Consider the following 18,704-nt stretch of genomic DNA (forward strand, 5'->3'; position numbering starts at 1 on the left):
CCTGTTCATGTTTAGACCCTCTGGGTTAGCCTCACTTTACCCACTGTACCCACGTGGATTGTTTTGGAGTGAAAGTGATTAATATGTGCAGTGTTCAAGATGGTGGAGATACATTGCTTAAAGAAGAAGCTACATCTACTTCAAGGTAAAGTGAGTTCCAGGGAATGATGGTGACCAGAGTCATATTTAAGAAATTGACCGTGCCTGTTCGAATTCCTTCTCAGTGAAGGGCGGAATTGTATGAAGTGTGGTTCTCCCGCTGTGGCCAATGCTCGGACGAAGGATCCTTTCTGCAAGTGAATGACCAAGTGCTTATACACAGGCACCTATTATTTTTAAACTCCACATGTTCTCAGTGAACCTATTTCTTTTACTGCAGAGTTTGCTTCAACAACTATTTTATTCATCGCTTCAGAGCCACTTTTGGCAAATCAAGACTGGTGTCGACAGGAGAAAAAGTAAAATCCTCTGCACATAATTATTATTACTTCAGGCCTATTAATTAGTTTTCCAATGAGAACCTTCAAGTTTTGCACTTGTCAGCTTACCCTCTGATTCTGATTCAGCCTATTTGACTATCCTGTGTAGGTAAACAATAGCATTGTGTAATCCACTGTATAGGTGTTGCTGGCATTCTCTGGAGGTCAGAATTCACGTGTTATGCTTGCCCTTTCTGAAGAGGTAAGCTCGTTACTGACAGTTAATAAAATAATAATAATGGTTGTACGTATCTCTCCTCACAGGGTCTGAGTCATCAGGTACACAAAAAGCTCCGTTTTGTGCCTACAGTCATCTATGTGGATGGTGAGGGGTCTAAAGTTGGTAGAGGGGAGAATGCTTGCTTGTCTCCCAGAAAATTGTATGACAAAACCTTAATTGTAGGCAGGGGGATTGTTGATGCTTTGAGAGTTAAAATAGGCCACCCTTTACCTAGCTCTTGTGAGCTAGCTATATCTTGTTGTTTCACACAGAGGGTGCATTGCTGGGACTTTCATGTGAGGAGAGGTGCCACATAATAGGGGAGGTGTTGAGCATAGCAGTGCAGTCGGGCTTCTCAGTTCTCTTTACACAGCTCGAACAGGTACGTAATAATTTAGTAACTTGCTGCAATCCTGCACTAGCGTAATATCACACATATTTGAGTGCATGTGTTTCTCCTATTATTGTGTCAGAACCCATGGCATACATACTATTCTGTGGGGTATTCCCCTATAGGCTTCTCTACATTATGTGAGTTTTATGCACTAATCCCATTGCCAGCTCCCCTGGCCCTGGCCCTGGCTCTTTAATGAAACATCAGTCCCGATATATTGTCATTTGCATTTTCTCTATTTCACTCTAGGTGTATGGGTCATATGAAGTGTACGATGTTGACTTGCTTGGATGCCCCACGAGTAAAGATTCAAGTACTGCTGCACCTAGAGAGCATTCAGCAATGGTGAGCAGTGGCACCTCAAATGTCACTGAAGGAAATCATGCCACAGAGATTACAGACTCTCGAAAACACTTTCATCAATGTATCATGGATTTCATGAGTAAGAGGAGAAACTTATCACTTGAAACTAAACTGAAAGAGATGTTTGATAGCACAAAAACTCAAACGGCAAAAGAGAATTTTGTGCTGTCCCTAAGGTCAGTGTAGGTAATACTGCATTATTATGTAAGTACAGTAGACCCTCGCTAATCCGGAGACCCTGTTAGCCCGAAACCTCATATCCAGATAACATAAATAGAATGAAAGGGGCATATTTGCAGAATAGGGAGCATAAAGAAAAATTAACTACTATGCATGCACATGTTACTGAGAAACAGATCGAGATAGCTATTGCATTATTAATTTTGCATACCACCTGGCTAATAGCCTTTAAGAACACATATGCACCAATGTAAGCAAACACTTCTGTGAGAGTGTTTGACATTCGTTCGATGTGGTTCGACTCTTTCAAGTTGCTTCGAACTACACCACAGCATAGTTTCACACGTGTTCTGTGAGGTTCGACTCTTTTGAACTTCTTGGAGCTACACTACAGCATAAGCAAACAGTTTTATGAGAGTGTTTCACAAGTGTTTGATCCGAAAATGTCTTGTGGGGTCTGCTCCCGCTCTGTTTGGATTAGCGAGGGGAGGGTTTACTGGTTGTGGCCCTAGTTTGTGTATTCATTTTACGTAAGTTATACCATGGATAGAACAGGAAAGGGGTTGGAAACGACCATGCAGGCCGCCCTGTGTCAACGGGTGAAACACTCTGCGTTATGATTTCGCGCTTGCGGATATTTTAGTTTTCATCGTACTCAGGTTGTATTTCAACTGTTTCTAGCTCTCCTATCCACTAGCGATCACTTTAGGGGCTGGGAGCTAGGTACTCCAGATAAGTAAGCAAAGGACATTACTTGACTTGGTTATTATGTATCTAAGTGCTATATAGAATGGTTTCATGCTATGGGATAAGCTGTACTGTTCATACGTTTGCAGTATAGTCCTTCAAACTGCTTTAGTATACTTTTAGAGACACCACGGGCCTTGACCTCCCACGACTTCATAGTAAGGGCTATTCCTTCTTGTATAGCATTTATTTGTTTAGTGATAGTGGCTGCGTTGCTTAGTCGACCTTTTAGAGCTAGATTCTCTTTACTTTTTTATAATCGACATCAATTTCACCATTTCTATGTACAGCACATTGTATGGCAGCAAGACAGGTAATGAGCATGCTGACTATAAATATAATCCTTTGGTAGTTTTAGCCACACCCTATAACGCAGAGTGTTTCACGCAAACATTTTCATTTCCAATCCCTCTTGCTGTTCTATCCATGGTTATACTTGTGTAGTTTGACAGGCCCTAATTCAAGCATGGGCAGTAAACAGTGTTTGTCTTTCTAACTGTACAGGCAGCGTTTACTATCTGAGGTAGCAAAGAAAGGAGGTTTCCGTAAAGTGCTTATTGGAGTAAATGCTACCCAGTTGGCTGTGAGGTTGCTAAGCAACGTAGCACAAGGCCGTGGGGCTACTCTCCCATTGGATGTTGTAAGCTTACTGCACATAATTTATTAAAAATATGTTATTTCTGTATCAGTTATAAGAAGTTTATTCTCATACATGCAGGGTTTTGCTGACAACAGAGCACGTGATGTAATGATTCTAAGACCAATAAGGGAATTTCCAAGCACTGAAATTGCTACCTATGCTACTCTGAATCAACTCAATACTGTTTCCCTACCCTCCTTAACTGATAAGGTGATTGGTCAGTTTAAGCGTTATAGTGATCGGAGTACCTAAGTAGAAAAACGTTGTGGTAGCTTTATATTTAATACATACACAGCTATAATAATTATGCTGCTTTTAATTTAATTTCTATATAGTCTACTGACACGAGCAGCATTGATCACTTGACCACAACTTTCATTAACGGCCTCCAAGCCAATTTCCCCTCCACTGTCAGCACGGTTTTCAGGTATGTGTGCTATTCTGTATAATTATAGTGTCTTGAATAATAGTAGCTGTCGCATAGCTCTCTCTTTTGACAATCATTACAATAAAATTGTTGTACCAGTTTTGCTCAATGTTACTATACAGAACTGGAGATAAATTAATGGTCGAAGCTTCAGCTGAGTCTACAAATTGGCCCAGCTGTGCACTTTGTCAGGTACTGCCATTATTATTGTGTTTGTTGTATGAAAGACTGGTTCCCAATGCACGCACTTGCATATAGACATAATTTTACGGACAGTTACGTACGTGTTATTATTTAAGTACTGTACGTGCATGTCTTATTCATACCTGCCTTTTTTATGCTAGAGCACTTCGTATGGAACCCAATAATAATATTGCTATGCAACATTAATGTATGGTCACATTTTACTACTCATGTGTTTTGGTTGTACCTGATCGATCTGACACCTGAAGTGTAAACATACCGTAATTATTGGTAATTTTCTTTGGTGAAAATGAACCACCAATTAAGTTTAATTCTATTCGTACAGCTCAGAAAGGTGATCGATGTAGAACCTATTGTGCGTCATTAATTTTTCAGTTTTAGTTTAGGATTTAATGCAAACTGTGGACCATACGAAAATAAACCTCTATACGGTACGGTATCCACATACAATGTATGATTACATGAACACATGCACAGGCTCCACTCACTCATACTGCGGACTCTTCTGTTTTCTCACACCTGGCTCCTAGTGAACCCAAACAAGAGTTTTGGAAGAATCTCTGTTATGGTATGGCAATACATTTACCGTATAATTATTGGGTTTCGAATGCGAGGCTAATCGATTGCAAATGACAGCGTACAATTAGTTTGATTGCGTTTCTAACTATTGCAAAAGGATGAGAAATTTCATGCGCATGCATGCTGCGTTTCACTCGCAAGAACACCGCATTCGAAACCCGATATACGGTAGTAATAAGTCTGCAACCTGCATGCATGCATGCATGTGAAAGCGCTTATACTATTATACTCTCTTTTCTAACCCTTTCACATGCAGGTTGCAGACTTACTATTAAAGATACGGTGAGTGTAATATTATTTCGGGCTATTTGGTGTGTAAATAAATCATTATCTGCATCACCGAGTATGTATCAATTTCGTACATAGGACAGTGATGTTGACACTCTCCCTCCCTTTGTGGCAACATAAATATCTAAGGAGGTGGAACATACAAACCAACCTTTATCTGTCAATATTTTGTTAAAGTTTTTTTCTTGTCAATATAGCATGTCCCACTGTTGTTTATCATTACTTAACTTTTCTATATAATTTTAGATCATGTTTGCCATAAATACTGCAATTTGATTGGCTAAATGAAGTGTTCTATCCAACTTAGAAAATCATGTACTTACTTAGAAAATCATGTACTTCACTTAGAAAATCATGTAGCAAAGATTAGATAAGAACATTCAAATCTGATTGGCTAAATACTCACGGTTGCTATGATCTAAAATGCTTAGACACTGTTTAGGAACTTTCCACATGATTTAGAAGTCCTCAGGGCTAGTAGAACCCTCACTGCGTTCGGGATACTACAACCAGCCCTTTGGGCTTCTAAATCATGTAGAAACTTCCTAAACAGTGTCTAACTATTATTTAGAAGATGCTTGTAGTAATACTGCAATCTGATAGGTCACTGAGAGGTCCATTATTTCACTTATGGACCTGAGGTCTTCTAAGTAGGTCTATTCATAGATAATAGAGACTTTCTGTGCTCTATTATCTATGGTCTATTATACTGATTATGCCTACAGGCAAGATGATGTCAAGATTAACTTGTATGGAACATGGCAACATCACACTTTTTTACTTTTTTAAAGTTTTGCGTTCTGCAGTGCCGCTTTGCAGCTTTTATCTCTCTCTTGCAGCTACAATAGCTAGTGCTCTAGTGCAGAGCTAACTACTATGACAATAGCAACTTTTTATTTGCAATGCGTGATTCTTAAAGAAACAGAAACTGCCTTCATCAATGTGAGTTTTTTTATGTAGACTAGCCAGAGCAAAGCTTTAACGTTGCTTGAGGCTTGTAGAAACTCTTGGTTTCAGAGTCTTCTTTGTGTTAATATAGCCTAGCTTGCTTAGCACTATTCTAAACCAGTTATAGGCCTCGTCAACGGTCACTATGGAGTTTTGAGACCCTCAGGCCCTTAGTAGCACCCTCGCTACGCTCGAGATACTACAGCCTCGGGCCTTCAGGTCTCAAAACCCCATAGAGACCTTGGACTCAGTCTATAACTATTATTTAGATCATGTTTGCTATAAATACTGCAATTTGATTGGCTAAAGGAAGTGTTCTATCCAACTTAGAAAATCATGTACTTATTTAGAAAATCATGTACTTCACTTAGAAAATCATGTAGCAAAGATTAGATAAGAACATTTAAATCTGATTGGCTAAATACTCACGGTTGCTATGATCTAAAATGCTAGACACTGTTTAGGAAGTTTCCACATGATTTAGAAGTCCTCAGGGCTAGTAGAACCCTCACTGCGTTCGGATTCTAAATCATGTAGAAACTTCCTAAACAGTGTCTAATATAATCATAACATTTTATCGTACAGTGGAACCTCGATTATCCAGACACCTTGGTTACAGAAGCATGCAGGCTAATAGATACACCACGCCTTGATCTACCCACTTGATTGATATATAAACAGCAGTGCCACATGCATGCGTATAAGATAAGTAGGCCTGTCTCCATAGTAATGAGCATGTGCATTTAAGCATAGATTGAAGAGTTAGACTCTTCAATCTATGATTTAAGGGACATGCCTATTATTTTTGTGAATGATTTAAAAAATTTCCGAGCCGGATAATGGGGGGGGGGGGGCAACAAAGTTGTGTATATAGACATCATGATGCAGAAACTACATGCAGGCAGATCAAACTTTTCAAAGAATACAATATTAACTATAACGTCTCCTAACTCATATGTGGTTGTGGAAGGTGTGCATGCAATTAAGCCATGCCAGGAGGCAGAGGCCATATGGATTATGGATTATGCGTGCAGTATTAGCTATCAGTCTCTTCTGCAACATAGAACTGCTACGTTGTACGTGCCTGCAAAGATGCCAATTATTTCAGTAATACAAGTGCGTACATTTTGGGTAATAAGGAACATATATAATTATGTACAACATTTCAGAACTAAAATTCCTTGATATGATTTTTCAAATCGAGCACCGAGTTATCTAACTCGTACATTCTTCCTCTCCACTTGAACGCCATTGGAGCCTCACTCTCCTTAGCACCCTCACTGTACACAAAGAACCGGCTCAATTCAAGAGCCAAACTGGATTTGACTAGACCAACTCCTCCCAAATGCTCAGGGCCAGTGTGGTACACACGACCACTTTCAGGGAGCATACACAGCTTTTCAGGCTCGAAAGGTACTGAAAGAATGTTTCCAGTCCCACCATATGACAACCTTTCAATACTTTCCACTTTTGAAGTGTTCGTAGGTCGTTCAGAAACGTTTTGGCTAAGAGAGTCTTCTAAATTTGTCAGGCCATGATTTTCAAGTACATTGGTTGAGTGGATAACTGGTTCTATTTGCCCACATGTCTCTATGTCTTCAATAACGTGGCCATTGTGATCCAACAAGTGTGTGTAGACAATGGGAAGATCATCACAACGAATATAGTTAGTCTCTGGACCACAGGGTGATATAAATGGGAATTCATCTTGATATCGACCACTTGTATTAGGCTTTACACGACGGAAAAAGAAAGCAAGAAACTTCTTATCTGTGACAGAAGGGTCATGATAAAGTTGTATACACTGTTTACGATGTATGTTGGACACACACCTTTAAAGCAGGTAATAAAATTTTTTACTTTGGTATCATCCAGAAACAACTGTAAGGAGAAACACACCATGATTATACGTAGATCTCAATCTACACACACATAGTTTAACATGTACTTGTGTACTCCTGAGTAGACTACAGTAGATCTATAGTTTATATAATTATCCTCACCTGTCCCTGATGATCTATGAAGTAAAAGTATTCCCTTTTCTTCGAGGACAGGAACTGGCCTTGCACATAACTAAGTTTTCTACAAAAAGTGGGCCTAAGTAGCAATCTTCTTACATTTGTAAACATCTTTTCATTTGGAAAAGAGCATCCCATCTAGAAACCAATCATGAATGTTGGTTTTGATCTTCAATGGCAACTGTGTCAACTCCAAGAACTTCTTTAAACAATTTTGTTGGCTTAGTTATATAGTATGGTACTACAGAGATTTGTGACTAATGTTGCAAATACAAGTTTGGTAATAAAAACACACGTTCAATTGTCGGGATAAACAAAATGCTCATTGTTTGATAGGCAATTGTTGTGATGCTAAATAAAAACGAGGACATGCACGCATTCAAGCAATCAGTAACTCATTCGTATTTCAGTGCTAGGGAAGAATCAACAAACTGATAAAAATACATCTATGTGCTGTAACTTAAATTAATTTCTTCTTTTAAAAAACTTGCTTGGTGAAATGGCTAGGTCTGACCTATCAAAGTTTGGTTTGAGTTTGCTGAAGAAAGCACTGGCTTTTTTGTCAAGTCCACTCACTCCACTCACTCCAGACGGTTCTGCCGACCTAATTAACGAATTGTACAGAGGAATAATAAAAGTGTATAATTAGGTTTTGATATGCATGCATGTACACGCACTCCTGCACACGTCCAGTCCTGTATAATTATTAATTCTGCTTATCAGCAGACTAGATTTTGTCACGTATTGGATGTGGTTCGACTCTTTCGAACTACACCACAGCATAAGCACAAACTTCTGTGAGAACACTGTTTATCCCACTATACTGACAAGTTACGCAATCAGCGAGCACTTGTAAGTTACATGTAACTTACTGGTCTTGTTTTTGGTACTCTGTGATTTTGGAGTTGCATTTGGAAATCAAATCTGCAACTGTCGACTGTAGGATCATAAAACGCATAAAAATAGAACCTATAAATAAGACACATAAACTGCACAACTAACCAGGCAACGAAAATACGTATAGCGTGTAATTTGTGTAGGGTAAAAATTCCGTTATTTTCGTAGGCAAGCTGACCTCAACAAAAAATTTCCCCACGAAAACCTTTAAGCGTAGTTTACCGGAACGCATGCAAACAGTGCATGTGATGAAGCGAAATCAGCAACCAAATTTTTACTTACAAAAATCACTATGTTCAAGGTAAACACATTTTTATCCCATGAAAACTACTCGCTAATTTACAATGTACAATGTACATGTATTAAACGCTTAATATGATTTTGTTTGGGATATTAAATAAATACACCTAATCTGCACTACTCACCATTTTGTCAGGGTTAAGCTCTTTAATGTCTCGCTCAAGACACTCCAGACCAGGCAGAAGAGAAGCGACCAGCAGGTCAACAGAGATAAAGCAACCGGCTATGTTTTTATATGCCTCGAGCAATCCATCTATAACATCTCTACGTTTTGTGATGTTGCTGGAGACGTTGTTGGCTTCTGCTATGCTGCCAAGGCGAGGGATGATGACTGTGGTACACAACGAACAGATATGAATCATTGTGAAGCATAACTACCCCCTAAGCTAATAATGCTCTTCATGTAATAAAAGCAATTAAGTGCACTTATAACAATTTAATACTCACATTCATCCCTGAACACGGGGTCAGCTCTGGGTCCAATCTTAGCCAGTGTTTTGAGCACTCCCATTAAGAGCTGGTGGTCAACGTTTGACAGGTCCTTGGCAACAAAAAGCTCAAACTGCTCGTGAACACGAACTAGGATCTGTGTGTGTGTGTGTGTGTGTACATGTATATAAGGGATACTGTTGGATCTCCAAAAGTGGATCCTATCAAAGTGGGCAACCTCACTACGTGTACCCATATAAGGTGGCGACGTAGCGTCATGATCATGTGTGGGTATATTATATAGATTGTATGTGCTGTACTGTACACATGTAACACTATAGTGTGTGCAATGCTTCAACATCATTAAACACTAAGTGGTACATGCATGTAATTCACGTACATCTTTGCTGGTAGCAGTCTCCATGATCGTGCCAAAGCTAGCAATTGTGTCCACTCTCACTGAACTGTACAGGTACAATAATTATGAGCAACCAGTTATGAGACATGATAATAATACACTGTCTAACAATACTAATGGAGGACACACTACTGTATGCGTAATGATGCAGACAATAAGTGCTCACATTTCCGAGTCTCTTGCTAGCTTGGTCAACTGGGGCATCACAGTCTTCATCATCAGTGACTCTTCCATCCCTCGCACCATCACCTGATCAAGGCCAATTTAATACAGTTCCACACATACAATAATACACGTACATGTACTTAATTCCACACACATTATACATGTAAGCAGGTAGTCAAATGTACATGTACAAGTGGTGTAGCTCAAATCAATATTAATATGGACCTTCAAAAGTGGACCCTCTTAAAGTGGGCAACCTCACTACAGGTATCAATTAGTGTTGCTTATTAATCGCTTGAGGTTGATACTCCTAAATGAAATGTTGCTAGCCCCATTAGATACAATGTACTAAGAACGCAAATACAAAATCGTGTACCCCATATAAGGTGGCGACGTAGCGGCGAACTTGGAAGGATGAGTGAGTGGCCAGCTCCTGCAACACTCCTAAAACAATGATGTGCAATTTCCGATCTCTCTTGAGCTCTGAAAGAGATGCGGCGAGGCTGTCCACTGGAGCAAAGTATAGAGCCATGTCTACTACGATGCTACGCAGGTAGCCACAGAGCAACTTCTCATCCTGTCAAGTGTATACAAGTACATGTATGTGAATGTGCGCAACAACAAGTTGTGAACATGTACACCAATCCACAGCCTAGCATAACTACACTGTACAATGTACATTTAATGACACATTTGATCATGGGTAAGTACACATACATGACTTATACATGTACAATGTACGTCTGTCAGATGATTGAGCATTTATTTTTACTACACCAATATCTTTTTTGTACGTGTAAGTTGAATTTTCAACATGGCATTAAAACACATGTACACTGTACCTTTGTGAACGTAGCCAGTACTCCTGCAAGGTAGGCCACCAGTACTGGAGTCGTGACCTTTGTGGAACCTTCGGCCAGAGCTTTTCCAGCATTTTGGGGTAGCTTTAGACACACCTCAAAGAATGGTATGATCTGTGGGTTACATTGTACATGTATGTCATTTGAAATCATTGTTGTGGCCCAGTAGCTAATAACAACAGCCTGAACTACATGTTGTATATATGGATTTAGCAATAACTCTGCCAGCTATACATACTAGTACTAGGAACCATTTAAATTTCCCGAGCACAACTACGACGTGGTGCCCGTGTGCATTTATGCTACAATGAATAAAGGTACATCATGTGGCAATTCACAACATTATGAGGGCAGAACACATTAATTGTGTGAGCTTGAATTAAACAATCCATTTTAGTATTTAATTGTGCCTCACCACAGCATGTGTGTAAGTGTGCCCCAAGTAGATGCAGTAGTTGGAGAGGAGGAGGATGAGTCTGTGGACCAGCTCAGGCTGTTCAAACCCCAGGGCCACAAGCACTCTCACCAGCTTGTTCAGACTGTTCAGTGCACACGTAAGATGTATGCGTGTGATGTGGATCGAGTGTTGAATTACGGGGTAATGCAGTACCAAGTCAATTTTTTTTGGCCTAGGCTTACGTATGTTACCTGTGGCTTCTGCTTGCCCCTCGAGGTAGCCTTTATTAGGGGGGGTTACTTTATACACAAAGCTGCGCACCCAAACGCACTTTAGGAATATGTAGTCTAAGAGTATAGATTGCACTTACAACTCATTCTGGAACCACTCTAAACTGGTCCATGGCTTGTAAGTTGCACTGCTGACCTCCTTCTGAAAAGCAGCCACTAATACTGTCAGCTTGCTGCTATCTCCAATGATGACCTCAATGTCTAATAGCGGAGAACTAGGTTTGGGGAACGTCACTGCAAAGAATAGATGCGGTGTAAAAGAATTTAGATGATAATGCAAAAATAAGCAAATTCATAGAAAATGGAAAAGATGGTGGTGTCAAGAATGGGTATGGAGATGGTAACAAGAATACCCTTTTTATTGGGATCACTTGACCATACATGTACATCTCGTGGACCCAATAAGGGTGTTCTAGTAACACACACATGTATACACACAGACAATGTGGGTACAGTATACATGAATGTAGGTATTAAGGATATGGGTGATCTCACTGGACATAGCTACAGTAGGTAGAGTGTGTACATCTTTACATACAGTACGTCTAATAGAGAGTTACTATATGTACCTTTCTGAGTGCTCTCCTCACTCTCTGAAAGGGTGTCACGGTAAGGACCTGCAAAAAGAAACAATGTACATTTAGCTACATGGTATTCGTACAGTATCTAAGTGTACATAATGCATGTACACCAAGAGCTCTTCTGGCATACATGCATGATAATTATGCTGGGGGAAATCGATGGTCAATCTTTATCGGCGTGCTCATACAGTACACATGTACATGTACCTTGTACAACAAAAGTCAATTGAGTCAAAGAAGGTGGGAACATGGCTAATGTTTTACACTGCTCTATATTAATAGTACCATACGCCTTTATACTCCAGATCGTACTACAAGTGACAATTGAGAAGTACCCAACTTACAATGTACACTGTACATGGATAGTGAGCAAATTTATACGAGAAGTACACTGTACACACCTACATGTATAACTTACAATGTACACATGCAGTGAAGGGCACTATGCAACACTTCTGGTCCAGGATTACGATATACGTACATGCATCAGGGTTTCATCTAGGATGAAAAGTTGGGGGGGAATTTCGGTGCACGTAAGCGGCTGATGTTGTACTAATAATAACGATGGTGTCATAAAAATTATGTACTAATGAGATTGTACTAATGTGACAATGTACAACATTTGGGGGAGGGGGGGGGAAGAAGCTGAGCATTTTGGGGGAGAAGGTTCACCCCTGCCACCCTCACTAGATGAAACCCTGTGCTTGTATAGTGTTCAGTATGTACTGTTACTGCATAGTAATACCTGACAGGAGTATTGTGGCTAGGTGCCAGGGAATGAGATGGGTAAGGGTGAGGATGTGATGCTGGGACTGCTCCACGGCTCCACTGTCACCATCAGACCGATTCACTTGCTGCACGTGTGGGGTCGTTTGAATATCAGTTAGTATCAGAGCATAGATAATAGAGCATAGAAATATTGTTCACAGGTTTCATCACTTGCTGACATCCAGTCTAGATCTTTAGTAGTGCAGCCATACATTCGAACAAAGCAGCATAAATGGAGACTAGCTTGTCTCTATTATCCATGGTCAGAGCTAGGCAATGTTCGTGCATGTTACCCAAAGCCTCACAAGTAAAACTATATACACGTACATGTACATGCATGTACATACATGTATACATCAACCGACCTTGACACATGTAAGCAGCTGGTGTAGGAAGTAGGAGAGCATCTCTTTCTCCAGAGTTCCCAGCTCAAAAGCCCATGCAGCTAGGGCCGGCAGCAACACCGAGTACGTTGTGGACACTACAAGTTGAGAGCGATCGGTGATAGCTTTGAGGAGAAGCTCCCAGCAAGAGCTGAACTTTGCCTCATCGTCTGTGAAAGCCACGATGATTCCTAGTGATCGTGCCACAGCTTGACGGACACTCTCGGCTGGGTCCTCCGATAGCATCTGTTTAAGCATGGAGAGAACTAGAGAACCTCGCAGCTCAGCCTGTGTGTGTGTGTGACAAGGATAGGGGTGGAAGATATGAATAGCTGCATATGCGTGGGCGGGTGGGTTGCGAACGCTATATATGAATAATTATATTGATACTCACTGGAATGTAAGGTGCCAAGACCCCACAGGACTCGGCTACTAGTAGTCTTCTCTCAGAGTATTTGTCATTTATCTGTAGTTAAATAAAGCATAACACGCATAAGCTGTGCATAGAGTGCTAGAAAACACATTGCTTCTGACAACACACACACACACTGTACGTGTACAGTAAACTAAGCAGTATTTCCACATACATGTACCACCATACACCCTAGACCCCCCCCCCCAAACACACACACAGAGTCACACACCTGCTCCCACATCTGGGGCAGCAGTTCATTCTCAACCCTGTTCCCTTCTGTGAGTTTGGCAAAAGCCACACAACTGCTCATGATGACCATACGTTGATGCTTGTCTGGTCGTTTAATGAGGTTGAACATTATGCTCATGAGTTGGTCCCTGACTTTGGAGTCCGGGTGCTTGGCCAGCACCACCAGTAGTATGGGGATCACTTCCTAAGAGGTTGAGTCAAAATCTTCACTCAAATCCACACATAGTGACATTATGTACAGTACAACATACATGTAATCAATCAAGCAACAAGACAGCAATCAAAATCTGGTGGTTTTTGCACACAAAGACGCATTGTTATATGTACATTTACATGTACATGAAGCTTCAAGATTCTAGCAGCCACAAGCATTCTACATGTACATTTATTATTAGGTGCAAGGCAAGCTGGCTATGTCAAAAAATCCTCACAATGCTCGGAATTTGACATTGAGTTGTGTAATTATTACATGCACTTATGACTTGCAATCATGCAGACCAATACGTTACGGCTTACAAGCTACGCCTCCTACTACCCCTCACCTCTCTCTTGGCCAGACTGACATTGGGCACAATGTAAGGAAGACACCTGCCCAGCAACTGCACAATGTCCAGATCAGGGTCAGAGAGCTTTGCAACCTCCACTCCAATACGAGAGTCTGTCTTGGTCTGACACACGTTGAGAAGCTCTTGACGAAACAGTAGCGACATTTGATGACCAAATTCTCCTATGAGCCTCGATGGGGTAGCATTATCTCTATCGTTGCAATCACTACTAGCGGATGGGGAGCTCACACTCCGCTCTTTATTGATGAAGGCTTGGGGGGCACCATCAATTGAGCCTGACAGCGAGAATGTACGTTTGTCCTTGTCATTGATCACTAGGGTGGCATCTGATCTGGCAGAGTTGGTAGACATTGATAGCTCCTCCCTGAGCTCTTCCCTGTTGTGAACAGCCGGCTTAGCATCTGGCACCTTGACAGGGTTTAAAACAGCCTCAAATTGTAAATCAGAAGGAAAATTTCACAAGAATGACAAATCTACCTGTACACTGATTTTAATACAATGTACAAAACATGTACCTTTGTCTATGCTGGCATGCGTTCAGCAATACTGTACAGCTACAACTACAATATACAATGTAGGTCACTACTTTCTATACCCATTCTAATTCACTCACTATCTTCGCCGTCTTGTCCTCCAGAGCGGCTTTCTCCTCCACTTGAGCCGTTTGCAATTTTGACTCAGGTGGTGATGTGTCTAGCTCGGAGATATCTGGAGAGGACCTGTTCCTGGGAGGTAAGGGAGGTACGTCCATTGTGTCCGGCTTGTTGTTCAGAGAACCCCCTCTCTTGTGCTTCCTGACACTCGGAGATGAGCTCAAGCTGGGACAGGATACTTACATGTATAATACGCCACTGCACAGAGTGAGAAGTAGCTACAAATATTACTCGTATAGGGAACAGTATGTGCATGTGATAGTGTGGATATTCAAGTTCCTTAAAAGATCCTTACTATTACATGCATGTGCACAGCAGAATATACATGTACGATTGTATTCGGCCCCCACCTTATTTTCTTCTGCCTGGCTAGCAGAGCTTCAGTCTCCCTCTTGAGTGCAAGGTTTTCTCCTGTCAGAGCAGCCACCTGGTCATCCTGCATGATGAACAGTAGCAGCAGGCTAGAATATTATGCCATTTACATGTAGCATAATAAATTATCTATTAACAACTATCTTTCAAAAAATAATGGCTTATACTCGTAATCTAAATCTCACCAGAGCTTCAATTCTGTTCAGATTTTCCTTGTCTGAGAGCATGACGCTGTAGTTCCTGAAAAGACAAAGAAGGTCTGGGGGCTTGGAGGTGTTCAGACCCACATCATCCCAGTCATCAAAGTCCTGTACAGTTGACACACTATTCATGAGAACACTGCTTCTATTGGTAATGAGTTACTTAAGACAATTGTTCAAGAAATGCTAACATAATGCGAACATGTGCACGTGAAAGAAGGACTTTTGGTCTCATTAAAGCAGTGGAAAGGGTTGTCTGCACATTAAGGAGCACTTGCACATGCTTGGCACCATCTATACTCACCTGATCATCGTTTTCCTCGGTGAATGTGATGGCTGTCAGTTTGTTGTCTTGCTGCATGAGGTACTCGTGAGCAAGGAAGTTGAGAGCTCGCTTCTCATGAGGTTTGATAGGCTCCTGGAGATAGGGAAGATGACATTGCTTGAACAACAATGTGGTTCATAATCAAACAGTGCACAGTAGATAAAGAAACTACCTCCGAAATTTCCAATTCTCTAACTAATTTCTAATTCTACAAAAAATGACAAAACAAAATTACGGTGCTTATATAAATATAATATACGTAACACCAGAAATAAAGAAGAGCCTCGATCCTAAAAGGAAACCAGCAAAGAATTAATCTGTCTTTTTACATAAAGTTTATGGTACATGTACAGTGTACACCGTTCTTGGTTTTACAAGCAACTATTGTGTTGATACAGAGCAGATACAAGTATTCATAAACACACCAATAGTAAGTTCTTATTTAGGTGATTGCTATTTGGAGCTTACATTCGACTTGGATACGACTTTCTTTGAGGGATCTCCTTCTCTACCTGTACAGATTTTTATCAAGCACTACATGTAAAGTACGAGAGGGTGCACAGTAAGGTACATAAACAAGTTGATGCAGAGGCAGAGGGGAGTGTAACAAGTACTGGCTCAGTGACTGATAGTACTTGCAATTCAGAGTTCTAAGCATATCAGCCCCACCCATTCGCTCAAAATGCAGCAATGTCTCAAGGGTAACTTTCCCATTAAGTGTGCACAAGTCTACCTCCCCAGGTACTCCAGGTACCCCTTTCAAAAACACAACCACAATCGATAGCCAACCCACCAGTTGCCTTGGTGAGACTGCCCCTGAGGGACTTAATAGTCTCCAGGGCTTTCCTCAGCTCAAACTCAAGTACAGCCACTCTGTCATTGGTATCTTTGTCCAGGTCATCAGAATAGTGACCAAACTCCATTGAATCAAGTGTAGAGTGACTCGAAGCACGCACTAGGTGAAGAAATAGATACCTCAAACTCTAGTATCTACACAAATCGCATAATACAGTGATGTAGATTTACATATAAGATATTGGAATTAACTTAGAAGATCCACCGTTGGCTCAGGGTGTCTTACAGGATTTTGAAGTAGAGGGGGGAAATAAGAAAAATTTTGGTAAAAAATAGGTCAACTGTTATTTCAATACCCAATACAAATGTTAGTATGTAAAATTACCAGCTGAGCTGGGGGGATATCCCCCTTCCCCCCTGTAAGACACTCTGATTGTACACGTACCTGCCAGCACTAAGTCATTCATTGAAGTGTTGCTAAGCACAAACACTATATTATGTTAAAAAAGCCACTCTGTAATAGATATGGCCATGGATGAGCGTATACGAGTCTCGCCAGCTCAGTTTTACATTTTTGAAAACTCACCCATACTGTGGAGCAGGCTAGTGGTTGGAAACTGTGGAAAAGCATTCTCAAAGTTTCCAGGGTTAGAAAAGTAGTCTCTCAAACTGGCAACATCTTTGCCAGCTTCCAGGAGCTCTGTGTACAGCTCCAAAGCTGTCAGAATGAAGCCATCTTCCAACAATGCACTAGAAAGTTCCTCCCAGTCACGAGTGGAAGTTCCTCGAGGACTAGAAGAGCCGAGCCGTGGAGGGAACACAGGAGAGTCAGAGAGAGATAGATCAGCCATTGCCTACAACACTAAGCGAGTAGGCATTGGTCGTCAATGCAAGTTACAAAAAAGAGACAAAATTCACTTTTTCCCCTGCTGCGCATGCGCGCACACACAGGGTGGGGTAATTAAAATTATGAAGCAGAGGCATAAGTAAATGCCTAATGGTGTGTTTTTGGTGCCAAAATGATAACTCGTCATCATGACGGCAGGGGTGGAGGGTTGTCTTTTGTCTTAGTCACTTTAGTGTTTTTCTTGGAACATGTATTTGCACCTCGATCCCCGACCTAACGTTCAATTGGAGACGGATATATGGCCTGGGATCGAGGCTATCTTTTGACTAGCACAAAGACTAGCCTCGATCCCAGGCCGAGTTTTCGCTTTTATAACGGTTAGTTGTTCGCCTAACCGTTATAAAAGCGAAAACTCGGCCTGGGATCGAGGCTAGCACAAAGACCAACTTGCACGTAGAGAACTGCAGATTCAGCATAAATACTTTTTTTTTTTTTAGGCAGCAACTAGCTATCAATGCATGTATACATGTAAATAAGAAACATATTAGTGAGAAATGTGCTAGTTCAGCGTCAGTTCAGTGGCACTCGGCTCTCTTGGCATGCCAGGTCCATTGTGTCGATGGATGCTATTGGATGATAATGCTATTGGATGATCTTAATTGCACCTCTTAGGCACATTGTAGCTGAGCGTAGTAGCTCAGTTTACATCTGATCCAATGGATGGATGATCTTACCCTATATCCAAATGCAGCTCAACTTCCTTCATCCAAGGAAGAATCTGCCCTCAGTGGCTCATTTGCAAAGGGGACAGACAAATGCTCCAGCGCTCGAACTTCAAAATCCGCCTACTAGTGTATGGAATGCCATAGTGGACAATACTAGAGTTTGATTCCGATTGTTGATGGCGATTATTGATTTCCTTTAAAGTAATCGATCATTGGAATCGATTCACACCATCGATTGCCATAGAGGAATCGATTGCAGGAATGGATTGCCACCATCGATTATTGGAATCGATTGTAGGAATCAATTGTAGAGTTCGATTCCGATTGTCGGTTGCCTTCCCAGCTGTCATAGAGGAATCGATTCCTGCAATCGATTGCCACCATCGATTGTCATCAATGAAACGATTCCCATAATTGATTACAGGGATCGATTACCACCATCGATTGTCAGAGGAATCGATGTGGTAATCGATCATAGGAATAAATTATTGGAGTCGATTGCCCCTACAAAGTTGTTCATAGCACATGCCTGTACAATTTACATCGATATCATTTTATTATCTTTGCAATCGTTTAATCAAC

At 41.0% G+C, this 18,704-nt stretch overlaps 3 protein-coding genes across 3 annotated transcripts; 1 reads left to right on the forward strand and 2 right to left on the reverse strand.

Annotated features, from left to right (window-relative positions):
* The first annotated feature begins 3 nt into the window (after window positions 1-3).
* LOC135344987 (cytoplasmic tRNA 2-thiolation protein 2-B-like) lies at window positions 4-4,908 on the forward strand. Its single transcript, XM_064542303.1, has 14 exons — window positions 4-145; window positions 225-296; window positions 380-458; window positions 622-681; window positions 744-804; window positions 972-1,081; window positions 1,343-1,632; window positions 2,888-3,023; window positions 3,102-3,233; window positions 3,359-3,450; window positions 3,573-3,642; window positions 4,132-4,222; window positions 4,490-4,515; window positions 4,600-4,908. Exons 1-14 carry the CDS (start codon window positions 84-86, stop codon window positions 4,639-4,641), a joined length of 1,323 nt encoding a protein of 440 aa, XP_064398373.1. The 5' UTR covers window positions 4-83; the 3' UTR covers window positions 4,642-4,908.
* Window positions 4,909-6,568: 1,660 nt separating this feature from the next.
* On the reverse strand, window positions 6,569-7,757 carry LOC135345528 (UPF0598 protein C8orf82-like). Its single transcript, XM_064542943.1, has 3 exons — window positions 7,473-7,757; window positions 7,302-7,350; window positions 6,569-7,239 (listed from the first exon to the last, which is right to left on the reverse strand). Exons 1-3 carry the CDS (start codon window positions 7,623-7,625, stop codon window positions 6,641-6,643), a joined length of 801 nt encoding a protein of 266 aa, XP_064399013.1. The 5' UTR covers window positions 7,626-7,757; the 3' UTR covers window positions 6,569-6,640.
* Window positions 7,746-17,452, reverse strand: LOC135345527 (RAB11-binding protein RELCH-like). Its single transcript, XM_064542942.1, has 23 exons — window positions 17,137-17,452; window positions 16,549-16,710; window positions 16,224-16,267; window positions 15,735-15,848; window positions 15,416-15,538; window positions 15,209-15,294; window positions 14,819-15,023; window positions 14,182-14,613; window positions 13,620-13,823; window positions 13,370-13,441; window positions 12,958-13,263; window positions 12,570-12,678; window positions 11,813-11,860; window positions 11,324-11,477; window positions 10,972-11,095; window positions 10,539-10,670; window positions 10,073-10,273; window positions 9,698-9,780; window positions 9,514-9,577; window positions 9,132-9,270; window positions 8,810-9,015; window positions 8,360-8,424; window positions 7,746-8,091 (listed from the first exon to the last, which is right to left on the reverse strand). The coding sequence occupies exons 1-23, from the start codon at window positions 17,399-17,401 to the stop codon at window positions 7,953-7,955; spliced, it is 3,477 nt and encodes a 1,158-aa protein (XP_064399012.1). The 5' UTR covers window positions 17,402-17,452; the 3' UTR covers window positions 7,746-7,952.
* Between the last annotated feature and the right edge of the window lie 1,252 nt (window positions 17,453-18,704).

Source organism: Halichondria panicea, chromosome 12 (genome assembly GCF_963675165.1).
Source record: "Halichondria panicea chromosome 12, odHalPani1.1, whole genome shotgun sequence".
NCBI classification, from domain to species: Eukaryota; Metazoa; Porifera; class Demospongiae; order Suberitida; family Halichondriidae; genus Halichondria; species Halichondria panicea.